General features: G+C 41.7%; 1 protein-coding gene across 13 annotated transcripts in view; it reads right to left on the reverse strand.

Annotated features, from left to right (window-relative positions):
* The window catches only part of LOC125463166 (T-complex protein 11-like protein 2), a 36,339-nt gene extending 24,085 nt beyond the window's left edge, over positions 1 to 12,254 (reverse strand). The window contains exons 1-4 of one of the 13 annotated variants that reach the window (XM_048554017.2): positions 12,145 to 12,254; positions 8,617 to 8,680; positions 2,762 to 2,855; positions 1,618 to 1,750 (exon numbers count right to left, since the gene is read on the reverse strand). In XM_048554017.2, the coding sequence (XP_048409974.1) occupies positions 1,618 to 1,736 (119 nt within the window). In that variant the 5' untranslated portion in view covers positions 1,737 to 1,750; positions 2,762 to 2,855; positions 8,617 to 8,680; positions 12,145 to 12,254. Of the gene's footprint in view, positions 1 to 1,617; positions 1,751 to 2,761; positions 2,856 to 6,971; positions 7,156 to 8,616; positions 8,681 to 9,928; positions 10,464 to 11,362; positions 11,488 to 12,144 lie in introns of those variants that run through there. The other 12 variants (XM_048554013.2, XM_048554008.2, XM_048554012.2 and 9 more) reach the window with 12 other exon arrangements.
* Positions 12,255 to 17,903: the final 5,649 nt, after the last annotated feature.

Raw genomic sequence — 17,903 nt, forward strand, 5'->3', positions numbered from 1 at the left:
GCAGGTGATCCCTATTGTAGGGTTGTTGGGCTCTTTCAAAATGATCCTGTTGAATTGCTCAGAGGCAGCAAGAATTGCAGATGCTGGAGCCAACATCAACACAGCAGGTCAGGCAGCATCAGAGGAGCAGGAACGTCAACGTTTTGGGTCAGGACTCTCTCTCAGAATTCCAACATACACTTGGTTTGTACCTCGTACATCGTCAAGAGGTTTTTGGAGACCAACACATGAGACATGCACCAGAAATACCCATCTCTACCCAGTCTTGAAACCATAATAATGTGGATAGCCTGATCTGAACTGCCTTCATGTTCCAGAGTAAAATAGAGAATTTTAAGCTCAAAACTTTTGGATTTTGATACTTTTGGTTCAACTTATAAGAGTTACATGTTTGGCCGGTGGACAATTTGAATTTTATGTTGAGAGAGAGAGAGAGAGAGCGCAAGAGAGCCCCACATAATATATTCAATCTTGCTTTTAGCTGAATTGCATAGTATAGTAAACTAAACACAGGCTAAAACGGTATTGTAATACATGCTGTTATGTTTAAAGGCTTGTGCTTAACCTTGTTAAAAAGTAACATTAATGTAACCAAAATGACCTCCATTAGTATTAAAGCAAGAGAGCAGTACTTGAAAAATCAAAATATTTATCACTCAACAATCAAATAATCTTAACTTTGCTAAATCTTTTGGAAGAAATTCTGCCCTACACTACAGCTATGCTCCCAGTGGTGTATCTTGTGTTGTTGGTTGCAAGCTGAACGCAAAACCGAAATGATACCCCAAATTTGATTGCTAGATACAAAATCACCAGCAAGATGCAGCATTTAACTTTAGGTATGGAACTAGTTGTACCACACCCACACATTTAGCAATTGGCTGCAGTCATTATCTTCAAACTAGTGAGACACAAATCATCTCAAACATTTAATTTTTGGACCAAAAATATCACCTCATCATTACAAGATTGTGGGTGATATATATTCTTGAAGGGAATGGATACACTTAACATTTCAATTATTTATTATTTCATACCACCTGAAGAAAACATTAACTTTCAAAGCTGAAAATATGAATTTGGTCATTTTGACTTGGAGTGCAACACTTAATCTATTAAGCATTTACAATTTTACATGTAAACACTGGATGTTGACAAAGTAGAAGTAGTACCTTAAAAGAAACAGTTCTTCTGTGAAAAGAAATGCATTTCCATCTTAAACATGATATTGCTTAAACAGAAAACATAATTTCCAGACCACTGCCCTCCTGATTTATAACTTACTTTGCAACTGAGAAAACAAAAATCAGAGAAATGTTCACTTAAGTTCTACTGCACTTTCAAATCAGAAATTTTTAAAATAAAAAGTCTGACTTTATTTTGAAAGAGATTGGAGCAAACAACTAGGTAGTACATTCACCATGCAACATTGTGAGCTGCATCTATACACTCAAATTAGCTGCATGTGAAAAGCTGAGATCAATACTGACAAAGCCAACTGGTCAAATCTTTAAGGTAAAAGATCTCCAATCTAGTCCCACCTGAATTGTAATACAGATGGATGAACACATTTACAAGCCCATCATCCCACATTAAGATATAGCAGCTTTAACTTACCTTTGAGGAGGAAGATCAATTTGCTTCATCTGAAAGTTGCTATTCATGACTATTTCATGAGCCAGAGTCATATTTGACAACCCTTTTGCAGTCTCCATCAGGACATCAAAAGAAACCATTTTAGGAGGACTTGCTGCAGTGACAAAAAGAAACCTTTAACAATCTAGACTCACAAAAATCTTCAGTTGCATATTTCAACTATTTGTATTTACCACTTGTGGAGGAAAACACATCTGATTCCACTGTTAGCATTTATAATTTTACGTTTGCCCATAAACCTGGTAATGAGGAAAGTGTGGGAACACATATCAGACATGTAAACAAAATTCAAAATTATTGGTTTTCTCCTTACAAAAGCACATTCTAACATTTTTCTGCCTTGTGGAAACATATCCAAGAGTTGACTTCACAAATCCACAGATCAATCTTTATTCTTCCCATGACCCTCAGCCTCTCAAAATTCCATTTTTACTCACTAAATCAATTACATTTTAGATCTGGGACCAAATGCTCAACTACCCTATCTAATGCAGTGTACAACAAGATGAGATAGTAGAGCAAGTTAAAAAGTTACCATTTTGTTATTTTTGGAACAGTTCTCTGAATCCCACACAAATGGATGGATCTACTGACTTTAAGGCTCCCAAATTATATGAATATTAGGAAGTAACTCTGTTTCTATCAACTATCCATGTCAGAAGACTGGTCTCAATTACATAAACAGAAAACTATTCCAAAAGACAATAAAGGCCTCAATGAAAGTAGAAACAAATATTCCAGCAGTAGAGTATAGGATGCCGTAAACTTAACTTCACGAGCATCCTCAGCTGAAATAAAAGGCATTTCACTTTAAAAAAAAATGTGAATTACACTGAAAAGATACAAGATTTGGAGGTTTCAATATCTCCAAACACCCAGCCTCATCCCATGACCAACCCTCCCTCTCATCCCCACTTCCTTGAACTGACACAACCTATTCATTTTCTCTCCCAACTGCCCGTCCCTCCCATCTCACTGATCAATCCCCACCACTGTCTACATACACACCTGTCATCATCTCACCTACCTTCCCCAGCCCCACCCCTCATCTCTATTTATTTCTGAGCTCCCCTCCCCATCCCCATTTCTGCAGATGGGTCCTGACCCGAAACGTCAGCTTTCCTGCTCTTCTGATGCTGCCTGGCCTGCTGTGTTCCTCCAGCTCCACACTGTGTTATCCAAGATTCCGATGCTCCTCACTGTAAGTAGAAGGAGAAATTATCCGCTCAAGAGACTGGGCACAATCAAAAATTCAACTTTGGCTCCAGATTCAAAAGGTCTGCCTTTTATCTCAGCACAGAATGCATTAATTTTAACATCACAACAGCATCCTATACTGCATATCCCTCTGGGATCACAGAGGTAATATTTCAAATCAGAAGGATTAGCCCCGACTTCTGAACCTTTACTCTCATTCTGTTTCATCCTGCCTTGGCATTACTCATCTCCATAATTTTAAAGGCTCAGGCATAGTGTCAAAGTCCAAACAAATTACTATATATTGAGTGAAAAGGTGATCGGAAATTAAAATCCTCTGATTTCCAATTTAGCACAAGTCTGATCACTGATCATATTCCCTAAATAACAGTACAGAACAGGCAATTCTCTTCATATCTAGTAAGAAATTGCAGCAGCCCTTGGTATTTGAGGGGCCTCTGCAGCATTCTACCCCAAGATAGAAACGGTCTTCTTTCTTCTTGTAGACAACTGCTATTTAAATGCAGATGCCCACAGGAGGACACAACCATTAGGTCCCAATTAAAACAAAACCTTCCATTTTGTTTTACACTTGTACGTGCACTTTTGAAAAATATGCCTAGCTACTATCTGAATCAATGATATGATAGATGACATTAACCACATGCATGAGGTCTTTCAAAATGCACTGCTGTGAAGTAACTACCATCACAGGGTTCTTATGGTGCAGTGATTGTGTCCCTACTTGTGGACCAGGAAACCTCGGGTTCAAGGTCCACTGCTCGAGAGATGTGTAATAACATCCGTGAAAGATTGATAGAATTTTTTTTTAAAAATTGACCTCCCCTTTAAGAGTCAAGAGGGAATTAAATCACTTTACACAGACTCAGAAATACTGTTATCTTTAGTATGTGAATTTCATAACAATGGGCTTCAGCCAGTAATGTTGGTCATTGAAATCTGACTACTATTCAATGGCAAACATTTATAACCTTGAAATAAGAAGCAAAAAATGCTCAACATGTCAGGAAGCACCTGCGGAGGGAAAAACAGAGTTAATGTTTTAGGTCAATGGCCTTTCATCGTTCATGTGTTCCTCTTGCCATAGGTGCTGTTTGGTGTACCAAGTACTTCCAGCATGTTCTGTTGTCAATCTGATTTTCAGTATCAGCGGTATTTTGCTTTTGCATTCAGCTTTTTGGTTTAGCTGGAATAAGTAAGTGGTGTGAATTGCAGAAGGTAACAGATAAAGGTTACCTTTAGCAATCTCGCTGTTCCCTTAATCCACATGAATTCTTATGACACTACTTGGCATTTTGGAGAAGAAATTCTTCAGACTTCACCACCGTTTAAAAACGTATAGACTAATTGATGCAAATGGTGTAGCCCAATGGCTAGAATGTACAAATGCAAACCATCTAGGTTATTTTGCACTCATGTAGATATACTTAGAACATAGAACATTCCAGCACAGTACAGGCCTTTTGGCTCTCGATGTTGTGCTGACCTGTCATACCGATCTCAAGCCCATCTAACCTACACTATTCCATGTATGTCCATATGCTTATCCAATGACGACTTAAAATGTACCTAAAGTTGGCGAATCTACTACCGTTGCAGGCAAAGCGTTTCATTCCCTTACTACTCCGAGTAAAGAAACTACCTCTGACATCTGTCCTATATCTTTCACCCCTCAATTTAAAGCTCGCCGTCACCATCCTATGAAAAAGGCTCTCCCTATCCACCCTATCTAACCCTCTGATTATTTTATATGTTTCAATTAAGTCACCTCTCAACCTGCTTCTCTCTGATGAAAACAGCCTCAAGTCCCTCAGCCTTTCCTCGTAAGACCTTCCCTCCATACCAGGCAACATCCTAGTAAATCTCCTCTGCACCCTTTCCAAAGCTTCCACATCCTTATTATAATGCGGTGACCAGAACTGTACACAATACTCCAAGTGCGGCCGCACCAGAGTTTTGTACAGCTTCACCATAACCTCTTGGTTCCAGAACTCGATCCCTCTATTAAGAAAAGCTAAAACACTGTATGCTTTCTTAACAGCCCTGTCAACCTGGGTGGCAACTTTCAAGGAAATGTGTACATGGACACCGAGATCTCTCTGCTCATCTACACTACTAAGAATCTTACCATTAGCCCTGTACTTTGCCTTCTGGTTACTCCTACCAAAGTGCATCACCTCTCACTTGTCTGCATTAAACTCCATTTGCCACCTCTCAGCCCAGCTCTGCAGCTTATCTACGTCTCTCTGCAACCTACAGCATCCTTCGTCACTATCCACAACTTCACCGACCTTAGTGTCATCTGCAAATATACTAACCCATCATTCTACGCCCTCATCCAGGTCATTTATAAAAATGACAAACAGCAGTGGACCCAACACTGACCCTTGCGGTACACCACTAGTAACTGGTCTCCAGGATGAACATTTCCCATCAACTACCACCCTCTGTCTTCTTTCAGCAAGCCAATTTCAGATCCAAACTGCTATATCTCCCACAATTCCATTCCTCCACATTTTGTACAATAGCCTATTGTGGGGAACCTTATCGAACGCCTTGCTGAAATCCATATACACCACATCAACCGGTTTACTCTCATCTACCTGCTTGGTCACCCTCTCAAAGAACTCAATAAGGTTTGAGGCACGACCTTCCCTTCACAAAACTGTGCTGACTATCCCTAATCAATTTATTTTTTTCTAGATGATTATAAATCCTATCTCTTATAACCCTTTCCAACACTTTACAACAACTGAGGTAAGGCTCACTGGTCTATAATTACCAGGGTTGTCTCTACTCCCCTTCTTGAACAGGGGAACCACACTTGCTATCCTCCAGTCATCTGGCACTATTCCTGTAGACAATGACGAGTTAAAGATCAAGCCAAAGGCTTGGCAATCTCCTCCCTGGCTTCCCAGAGGATCAGAGGATAAATCCCATCCGGCCCAGGGGACTTATCTATCTTCACCCTCTGAAGGATTTCTAATACCTTTTCCTTGTGAACCTCAATCCCACCTAGTCTACTAGCCTGTATCTCAGTATTCTCCTCGACAACACTGTTGTTTTCTAGAGTGAATACTGTTGAAAAATATTCATTTAGCACTTCCCCTATCTCATCTGACTCCACACACAACTTACCACTACTATCCTTGATTGGGCCTAATCTTACTTTTGTCATTCTTTTATTCCTTAAATACCTATAGAAAGCCTTAGGGTTTACCCTGATCCTATACGCCAACAACTTCTCATGTCTCCTCCTGGCTCTTCTGAGCTCTCTCTAGGTCTTTCCCGGCTACCTCGTAGCCCTCAAGTGCCCTAACTGAGCCTTCACATCTCATCCTAACATAAGCCTTCTTCTTCCTCTTGACCAGAGATTCCACCTCCTTCGTAAACCACGGCTCCCGCACTCTACAGCTTCCTCCCTGCCTGACAGGTACATACTTATCTAGGACACACAGGAGCTTTTCCTTGAATGTTTTAATCTTATACCATAAGACTATAGTCCGTAAGAAAGAAGAACAGGGGTGGGTGGCCAACCCCTCAATTCTGCTGCACCATTCAGTAGAATAATTTCTGATCTGACATTCCTTCCAACTGCTTTCCTGCCTTTTTCCAGTAACCTCAGATACTCGACCAGTAGAGGTAATCAATCTATCTCAGCTTTAAATATACACAAGGATTCTGCCCCCACAGCTCTCTGTGATAAGGAATTTCAAAGGCTCTCAACCCTTAGAGGAAACTCCTTTTTATCTCAGTCATAGACTGGTACCCCTTTATTCTGAGACTGTGTCCTCCGGTCATAGACTCTCTCATAAGGGGAAACATCCTCTTAGCATTTACCCTGTGAAGCCCCTTAAGCATCCTCTCTGTTTCAAATAAATCACCTCGCATTTTTCTAAGCTCCAGTGAGCCAAGTCCTGCCCTGTTTAGCGTTGTATATTTAAATAAAAACTTTGGTAAACGGGCATCAACTACTTATTACCGAAGGCAAACATTAGGTGCTTCTTGCACAGTAAATTAACACAAGTTTGCATTTAACCAAGCCATCACAGAATACATTTTGCAAATATTTTAAAATGCTAGGCTCAAAGACGTACAGGCTGGAGAGCTGGGTTTGCTAGAAGAATCACTACTGAAACTTTGTCGAGCATATTCATAATCACTGGAGGAGTTGACACTATCTGACCGTTCACAAGAGTCAGTGTCACTGCTCAATGATTCATCATTCATGGAATGTTTCTCATTACTGAAAGGCATCTTCTCACTGCAAAACAAAATGAGCTAACACAGAAATTCATTATTTTAAAAACTGTTCATTGGTGATTTGGATTCATCTTTAACACTTTTAATTGGGATTTTGTAAATTAACTTGGAAGAAATGATAAGCATTTGAAATATAGATGAATTTAGCATTTTTGTTTATCCTACCCTTCTATTGTTAAGTGTTATTTGGTCCTCAGGTAAAATATTAGCAATCCCTTACCCAATACAGCAGAGTTAGTAGGCTTTTAAAATCTAAACTAATTAAAATGTGAATAGACTTGACTAGCGTACAAGCAATAAGTGTGAAGTACAGCAGAAGTCTGATCAATCCTACCAGGTCAAAGAAGGGCATATAAAATATACTCTTCTTGATAAAACAAAATTTTTAAAAAATTAGTTTCCAAGGTAGTGCAGGAAACAAAATATTTCTTAGTGCAACATTACAAGAACCGTAGCAATCCATCAATACTGTATAATGATAGATATAACTGCTAGCGACTCGTACCAGGAACAAACAGAAAAAAACCTTATCTCCCCATCTATTAATTTTTATTTACAGCAGTGCACATACATGTGATCCGTTGCTCCCACCCCATCCCATGACTTTCAATTTTTCCCTCATCTTAGCAGTCCTAGCTAATTTTAATTTTAGAAGCCATAATCTGATAATTTAGAAGAAATAAAAACCTTTTTTGTGACAATGGGGACTGCAGCAGTGAAGGTATTCTCACTCCTGCCATTTGATGGTTTCAGCCTATATTTCAGCTACGCACCCCCCTCCCATTTCATTCCAGTATACCATAGTCATAACTTTATTGATACCTGCGTGTTTGCTTTTTAGATCGTCATGTGACAAAAGAATAATAAAGGTTTATTAACAGTATGCTCCGAGCATCAGTGCATTTTTCCCATCCACAACAGGCCTATGACAGCTGTTGTTTGTCTCAGTTCAGATGATTACAAATGGGAGCAATGTTAGAACTGAAGAGAGATCCAAAACACATTTAATAGGAAAGCACATGATGAACAGGTGAAAGCATGGATTTGTCACTATCCATATTCTGCATTACAACTTTGGCCAAGATCCAAGGACCTGCCAATCATTTAAAACCTTTTTTCTTTTTGAAAAGTACACAAAAGAACCAACTGTGACAAGATTTTTTAAAGGCAGCAAGCAGTAGGGTTGGAATGCACTGCATGTGTATGGCAAAGACAAATTGTGGTTTTCAAGAGGAAACTGGATAAGAACCTAAAATAAAACAAATGCAGAGCTACAGGAAGAGAACTCAGGTGAGGTTAGCAGAAGTGCAAAAAAGCTAGCATTGGCTCAATAGACTGAATAGTTTCCTTTGTGCTGGAACTATTCTATGGTTTATCCGTTCAGTGATGGATGCTACACCCAAAGTAGAAATAAAGAAGTTATTACTGCGGATACTAATCTCTTACTCATTTTTGTTCCAGAATGAAAATATTGCTTACCTTTCAAGTTTAGTAACTGATACACAATCCTGTTGTAAAGCTAAGAGCCTGAATTGAAGTCCACCTTAAAAATAAAAAAATGTAAAATTCATCAAAATACTAAGCTTTTAAATGAAAAGAAATCATGTTTTAATACATGAATACAAGAACACAAAACATTGGAATTGCAAGTGGACATACAGCCCATCACTAAAATCACAGCTGATCCAATCTTGGCCTCAAATCCATTTTCCTCTTTGTTTCCAATTATCCTGGTCTCCCTTTCACTCAAGAACCTCTGTCTTAAATGTACTAGTTTAAGATATAGCCACAGCTGTCACGTAGTGAATGCCAAAATACTACAACCAGAGGAAATGCCTCTTTAAATGTGTGACCCCTTATTCTGAAATTAGGCCACCTAGTCCTAGATTTCACTATGCACCGAAACATCCTTTCAGCACCTAACCCTGTCAGTACCACCTCCCCTCCCAAACTGCTGTTGTATGTGTTTTAACAAGATCACTTTTCATTCTTCTAAAAAAAAAGTCCAATATAGTACTGACCTGCTCAACGTTTCCTCATAAGGCAATCCTTTCATCCGAGGACTTAAATCAGTGATATTTCTCTGACTATATTTAATGCAATTTATTTTATAAAAACTTACACAAGCAGTATGATGTTAGTGTGAAATGGAGAAATGATGGAACTAATTGTGTGGCAAGACAGGTCAAAATTGTGGGCAGATTTTGAAAGTCTCTTGAAAACATGAAAAGTGGTCAAGAGGCTCATAACTGCATTGCTGTTGTGTACAGCATAATTCATGATTGAATAAAGTTGCCAGTTAGATTAAATTGTAGCAGCTGAGCACAATTTGGTAGCATTCTCATCTGAGTCAGAGGTTAGTGGGTTCAAGTGACTCTCCAGGACCTAAGCATAAATATACAGCTCAGACCTTCCACTGCACACTGACGGAGTTTTAGATCCAACAATGAAAAAGTGAAGCCCCATCGGCCCTCTCAGGTGGGTATAACAGATCCCAAGATATTATTTAAAGGAATAGCAAGGGAGGATATTCCTGATGTCCTGACTAATATTTATTTCTCAAACAGTACTGAAAAAAAATGATTGTTCAGTTAATAGCATATCCGTGAATGAGGCAGCTTGCTACATGCTCCATGGCTGTAGCATTTGACATTACAGGTAATTTATACACTTTTGAAATGCCGTCAAGTACTTTGGGACAAACAGATTGTAAACGCTGGTATATAAATTACACAGTTTTTAATTTGTAAATCATGCAAATTTTGATTTATGCGAAAACAGCAGCATCTACCTTTTGTTGCCTCCCTTCAGCCTGTTTCGAAGACCAGCTCATAATTAAGAGCGTGTACATTTTCTGTTGTTTGGCGTTGTCAACATTAAATATCCCCCAGTTTCAAGTACTGTACTGCGGTATCATTCACAAACATGAGGCATGCGTGAAATTTAGTGTCAGCTCACTATTTCACCATGGAAACATCGGAGCAAATCAGATTGTGCCCATAAATGCAACCATTGAGGCACTGCAGCTATGTCCACTGGAGATCTGTACATTCCCAAATAGGGTTTACGAACATAGATCGGGACCCTGTCAATCTTTCAATGGCTAACTCATAGGAATGGACGGTAACGGTTTGATCTTTACAGCTGCCCCAATGAACGGAGTTATAGGAAGTAACGCTGACATCAGGAAATCGAATTTGGAATCTTTCAGGTCGTATGGGCCTACCACTGATTCTCACCATTTAGTTTAGAAGATTATTGAGAAACAGTTCATCTCAGATCTCAATTAAGCAAAGTCAACAATTTTGGATAGCAGACTTTACCTGCAGATGATTATAAAAGATCAAAACATTCAAAAAAACTGTTTACTATTCCAGTGGGAATATCAGGGTAGTGGTCAAATGTTTCCGAGCATGCTTAAACTACAATAAAACATGCCAAACATAACCCCCCCCCATGTAATATCCCATTATAATTGGTGTATGCCAGTCGTTTCACTGTGCATCTCATCTCTAATAGTTTTAACTGCAAAACTGAGTGGTGTTTGTTTACAATATTACTCCCTACAGTTGATTTAATGTACAGAATAAATGCTACATAAATAAACTAGGCCATTAAAATTACCCATCTTACATCGTACGGAACTGTCTCCATTATTGATGCCTATATTTACATATTTAACTACGGAAGAAATGTCATTTTATAATTTGACCTTCCCCCTAGTAAGAGCTACGGTACCGCCACTGGCAGAATTGTGTAATTACAAGACATTTTATAGTAAACAGGATGGTTTTGTAATTGTTGTAAATTCCTAAAGACATAATGACTGACTTAAAGATAGGAACTAAGTTCCGTTTGTATCCTCTCGTCCGATCCCCACCGCCCGACCCCTCTTCCATGTTCAACCTGAAAAACACATTCAATAGAGAACATGTCCATCTCTAAATTTCTCTGAAACTGGACTAACAACAACAAATACGATCACCTCTAAACCCTGGTTTCAAGTAAAAAGAACGAGTTTTTGGAAGAAATATGCACTTAGCACAATATAACGCAGTAATTCTAATAACCACTAAATAAACTGCTTTCACCCACTCAAGCATGACCTTTGAGGTACTGAATATTCAAAAGAATTTAAATTTAGAATGCCGCATTTCAGTCCAAGTATTCATGTAAACACAAAACTCCGCAAACGCTGAAGCAAACCGGGACTGTAATCGAAAACCTTGGAGCAGCTGGAGGACTGGGAATGGTCAGTGAAGGGATGCAATACCCTTTCTCTCTCTCTTCCTGCACTCGGTGCAATAACACAGCCGTAGATGGGGAGCTGAGGCTGGTTTTTAAAGCTCCTCTTTCCACGTCATGCAGGCTCATGTGATCGGATAGAGAGAGAGAGAAAGAGAGAGACCATAACAAGCCGGAAAAACACACATAAGCAGCACTGCCAGCCTCCTCCCGCTGCACTTGGCGGGGGGGGGGGGGGCAGTGGTAATGCCCCTAACTCTGAGCAAGGGGATCACGGGTTCAATTCCCCAACCAGAGCACAGTACATCTCGAAACAAGTTGATTATGAAAACAAGTTTCTTGAACTCGCTACACACGGGGGAGAAGCTGCCCGGCACTCGCGGTGTCAGCGGCAGCAGCTGGGACGGTGCTGTGCCAGCTTTAGCCCGCCCCCTGGGGAAACTGAGCGGAGTATACTGGGCTTCGGCTGTCACCCGTGTTTACGGGAACGCCGGGGATGAGAGGGCTCGGATTTAAAGGGCCACTCCGTGGGGTCATCGGATTCGGGGCAAGGTGGGTGGCTGGTCTAGAGGGTAGACATTGCAAGCAAAAGGTGGGGGGGGGGGGGGGGGGGACTCCGGGACTGAACAAGAGAAGAGGTGAGGGTGAGGGTGGGGGCGGTTGCTGCTACTGCCCTGATACACACCCTTCCCCTCCAAGTGACAGGCTATCGGTCACCCCCACCTCCGGATCCGCTCTGCCGGTGGGGCTTTGCCCCCTTACCCTGGCGTGGAGAAGTTTTCAGCAGCGCCCCCACGCCCTTTCTATACGATGTGGGCGGCAGCGGCTGCTCCTTGCCCCCACGGAGGTTGTCCCCCCCTCCCACCCCAAGGCCAATCTTCTCCTCCCGGAGCTACAGCCCCGACCTATTTGTTGACGGATGTGACGTGCCGCCGAAGACGTTACATTGTTGCTAGGAGAGAAGGGGGACACGTGACGGCCGCCAGCCCTCGTCTCCATGGGAACAGACAAACGCTACACACTCTCCCCCTCCCCCTCCCCCCTCCACGCTCTGAGCTAGCCTCCCTCAGCCCATCAGGCAGGGCCACTCTAACATCAGTCACACAGCAACAGGTCATAGAGCTGGGACTGACAGGTGCCCCACTCTCTGCCCTGATGGCCAGCTCCCTCACAATGCCACCGACCACATCCCCTCCATTCTCTGCCCTTTCATGAGGACTACTCTCCTCCCATGACATTATCATCCACTCCTCAGTCACCCCCCAACGCGTCCTTCCCCGTGTAGTTCGCATTTTCCCATGTTATAGTTCGTTTGCTAAATTTTTTGCTCACTTAGCCTGTATATATCCTTTTGTGGATCTCTCCGTTGACAACTTACTTTGCCGCACATTTTGAAGACATTGGGAAATATAGATATTACACAGTCTATCCCCCATTCAAATTATTGATTTATATTGTACGTAGAGGGTTGGTCAGCTCAGTTGTCTGAATGGCTGATTTACAATGCAGAGTGATGCCAACAGTGTGGGTTCAAATCACACACCATTTATGGTTACCTAGAAGAACTCTCCTTCTCAACCTCTCCACTCACTTGAGATGTGGTGACATTCAGCTTAAACCACCACCAGGTGTTTTTCTCTCTCTCTCTCTCTCACCCTCTTGCTCTTTCTCTATCTCTCTCTAATGAGAGAGCAGGTGTATGGTCCAGTAGAACTACACCAACTTTACCTTTAGTTGAGGACTCAGCAGTGCTCCCTGAGGCACTTGACTCATTAGTTTGCCAACACACAACCTCACTCAATCCTATTCTCTGCTCCTGTTAGCTAATCAAAGCTAATATGCTACACCCATAGCACATGTTCTTATTTTGTTTAGCTACCTTTGATGTAGCACCTTACCAAATGCCTTTTACAAATCCAAATAGAGAACATGCACTGGTTTTCCTCCATTTACCATTGACATTACTTTATGAAAAATACTTTCATAGATTGGTAAAACACGATTTCCCCTTTCACAAAGATTCTCTCTGCCTGATCACTGTGATTTTCTAAGTGTTCTGCTTGGACATTGTTCACAATGGATCAAGCACCTTCCCTACAATTGATGTTAAGGCTCTTAGATCTATAGTTTGCTGCTTTCTGTGACGCTCTTTCCCCCAAAATACTACTACCTGCTTTTAATTTAGTCCCTCGCTGTTCACACTCAGCAGAACCTCTTTCCAAGTTCTACCTATATTATTGCTGTCTATGGGGATCTTGACCAGTGGATCCTTCCACTTCCAGTGGAAGATTCCCTTTAGCCCAAAGCAGATGTCCCAAATCCTGGCACAAGGTAGGAAAACAAATCCTGGCACCTTTCTATGTAACAACAGAAGATGTAACAGTGATAATGGGAACTGCAGATGCTGGAGAGTTCCAAGATAATAAAATGTGAGGCTGGATGAACACAGCAGGCCAAGCAGCATCTCAGGAGCACAAACGCTGACGTTTCGGGCCTAGACCCTTCATCAGAGAGGGGGATGGGGAGTGGGAGCTGGAATAAATAGGGAGAGAGGGGGAGGCGGACCGAAGATGGAGAGTAAAGAAGATAGGTGGAGAGAGTATAGGTGGGGAGGTAGGGAGGGGATAGGTCAGTCCAGGGAAGACGGACAGGTCAGGGAGGTGGGATGAGGTTAGTAGGTAGATGGGGGTGCGGCTTGGGGTGGGAGGAAGGGATGGGTGAGAGGAAGAACCGGTTAGGGAGGCAGAGACAGGTTGGGTTCGTCCCCTCCCCCCACTGCACCACACAACCAGCCCAGCTCTTCCCCCCCCACCCACTGCATCCCAAAACCAGTCCAACCTGTCTCTGCCTCCCTAACCGGTTCTTCCTCTCACCCATCCCTTCCTCCCACACCAAGCCACACCCCCATCTACCTACTAACCTCATCCCACCTCCTTGACCTGTCCGTCTTCCCTGGACTGACCTATCCCCTCCCTACCTCCCCACCTATATTCTCTCCACCTATCTTCTTTACTCTCCATCTTCGGTCCGCCTCCCCCTCTCTCCCTATTTATTCCAGCGCCCTCTCCCCATCCCCCTCTCTGATGAAGGGTCTAGGCCCGAAACACCAGCTTTTGTGCTCCTGAGATGCTGCTTGGCCTGCTGTGTTCATCCAGCCTCACATTTTATTATCTTGGAAGATGTAACAGTTATCTTTCTACTTTGTCCCTTCCAAGTTGCCTGCAGCTCTCCACCTTCTCAAGGCAACTAACAATGAGGAATAAATGCTGGCCCAGGCAGTGACATCCACATTCCACATGAATAAATAAAATGTGAAACAGTGATTGCCTTGTACTTTATCTAATGTAACACATTGAAAGTGCTGTTCAAGATGTACTGTGCTCTACACTGGGAAGACTGAATGCAGACTTGGTGACCGCATTGCAGAACACCTGTTCAATTTGCGAGCATGACCTGAATTTCCTGTCATTTCCTGCAAATCTTCATGTTGCTTCAAGTCTGATCTTTCTGTCCATGGCCAAGTACGATTTTCCAAAGAAGCACAATACCAACTCAGAGAATAACATCTCAGCATTCATCTGTCATTTCTCAGTCTTCTGGTCTCAATACTGTGTTCAGTAACATTTGAACAAGAGTTCTGCCTCCAACTTGTTCCTTGTACTTTATTTTGCTGGTTTATTTCATTATTTATCCTGATATATTGTATGCAGATGGTTACTATATAGCCAATCCTACTTAATCTCCTAACCTGAACATGATCTTTCGCTATTTATAATGCCCATTATCATTTTCTTTAGATTTTGAACACAAAATCTTTTGTTTGTTAATCTCCCACCCCTATCACAAACCCTAGTTTTTATTATTTCCAGCCTCCTCTCCCATATCTACTGGTTTTGAAACTTTACATTTCTTCTCAGTTCTGATAAAGGTCATTGACTCAAAATGTTAATTCTGTTTCTCTCAAAAGATGCTGGCTGACCCACTGAGTACTTCCAATAATTTTTATTCACACTTGGTCAAGAAATGCACATTAAATTCTAACAAAACACAAACTATGAGAGGAACTGTACAAATTGCACCATGCATATAGGAAAGTAATGTTCTGGGTTTTGTCGCTGCTCAGTGGACAGAAACTTCCAGAAGACTCTTGTTATATTTTGACAAATTCATGTTAAATTAATTCAAAAGTTTATTTGGCAGAAATGTTTACTTCACTCCACCCTTTTGTGATATTGAGAATCAAAAGTTATACAATACATGGGCTGTATTACTAACAACAGGAGCCTACAGACACTTCGCTCAATAGAGGTATTTTGTTTTATTTATTTATCCCTCACAGCTGGAGGAATGTTACTGTATCTCTGGTGGTGCTAAGCTTATGTTAATGCGTATAGTTCTTCTAAAAGTACTGGAGCCAGCTTTGTTACATGGCCCTTGTAGGCATATCAACATCCTTTCAGTTATCAGCTTATTTTTATTTGTTCATGGGGGTATGGCTGACCAGCATTTATTACCCATCTATAACTGTTCATTAGAGCTGCCTTTTTGAACTGCAGTTGTCCATATAGGCTAAGTACACCTACTATGCTGTTAGGAAGGGTGTTTCTGATTTTGACCCAACAACGGTGAAGGAATGGAGATTTAGTTCCAAAACAGAATACTGTGTTGCTTGTAGGGGATCGTGCAGGTGGGGTTGTTCCCATGTAACTCTTGCTATTGTGCTTATTTATGGCAGAATTTACAAGTTAAGAAGATGATGTCAAATGGGTCTTAAGTTACTTCAGTGGAATTTGTAGACTGCCATCAATATGTCATGTCAACAGTATGCACAAAGGGAGAAAGAATGTTGATGGTGATTGATGGCAACAGTGCCTATCGAGTGGGCTGCTATGTCCTAGTTGGTGTCAATGTTCTTGAGTTGGAGCTGCATCTATTAAGTCAAGTACACAGTATTCCACTAAGCTGCTGACAGGTATTGGGCAGACAGGAGGTGAGTTGGTTGCCCCACTTGAATCATCTGAAGACAGTTGGACCTAGACATTGCCCTAAGGAATTCTCACATCAATATCCTGGTACTGAGACTGGCCTCCAAGAATCACAACAACCTTCCTCTGTGCTAGAGAGTTTTCCCCCTGATTCCCATTGACTCCAGTTTTCCCAGAGCTTCTTGATGACACTCAGGCAACTGTGACCTTGATGTTAAGGACTGTCATTCTTACCTCATCTAGGGAGTTCAGCTCTTTTGTCCATGTTTGGACAAAAGCTGTAACAAGGTCACGAGCTGAATGACTCTTGCAGAACCCAAACAGACAAGTATTATTCATAATGCAAAAGTGACTGCCAAGCACCATCTCTGAGAGACTCAAACCATCTCTCTCTTGAAATTCAATGGTATTACCATCACTGAATCCCACAGCTATCAACATCTTGATGGTTGCCAATAACCAAAAACTGACTGGACTAACCGCATAAATACAGTGGCTACAACAGCAGGTCTGAGACTTGGAATTCTTCAGTGAGAAATACCCCTCCTGACTCACCAAAGTCTGCCACCATCTATAAGGCACAAGTTATGAGAGGAATGGAATGCTCCCCACTCACCTGAATGAGGGCAGCTCATACAACATTCTAGAATCTTGACAACTTCCAGAATAAAACCTCCCACTTGATTGGGGCTCCATTGAATACCTTCACCACCAATGCACAGCGACGGTGATTTGTATTAGCTACAAATATTCAGCAATGCTCCCTCAAAATTAATGATTTAGATGTGGGAAATAGACGTACTAACTCTAATTTGCAGGACCCCTACTTCTAACTCCCCCTACAATCAGGAACATCCTTCCTACATCTAAACTGCCCATTCAGTTAGAATTTTATAGGCTTCTATCAGATCCCCCCTCATTCTTCTACACTCCAGTGAATACAATCCTAACCAACTTAATTTCTCCTTATAAATCTGTCCTGCCATCCAGGAATCAATTCGGTAAACCTTTGCTGTATTCCCTCTTTAGCAAGAACATGCGTCATCAGATAAAGAGCAGCAAACTGCACACAATATTCCAGCTGTGACCTCACCAATGCCCTGTATAACTGCAGCAAGACATTTTTGTTCCTATTCTCAACATGAAGGCCAACAAGGCATCCTGCAAGACCTATAGATCCTTATCAGGAAAAAGGATAGTGGATGCAAACCTACCAGATATGATCTACCAGTAGTGATGGTCTATTTTTCACCAACTGTCTCCTTGCGCATGCAACAGTCAACCTGACCTAAGATCCCACACATCAACCACTTTCCCTCCTGATCACCATAACCAGCTGTCACTTCTCCCTTCTGCTGATCTGGACCTGCCCAACATCTCTCAATTTCCCCCCTTCCCCAAACCAGCCCCCATCCAACATTAATTAGGTGGGTTATAGGGGGATGGGTCTGGGTGGGATGCTGTGATGTTCGGTGTGGACTTGTAGGGCCAAAGGGTCTGTTTCGAAGCTGTAGGGATTCTATAATTCTTACCACC

This window comes from Stegostoma tigrinum, chromosome 25 (genome assembly GCF_030684315.1).
Source record: "Stegostoma tigrinum isolate sSteTig4 chromosome 25, sSteTig4.hap1, whole genome shotgun sequence".
Lineage (NCBI taxonomy): Eukaryota > Metazoa > Chordata > Chondrichthyes > Orectolobiformes > Stegostomatidae > Stegostoma > Stegostoma tigrinum.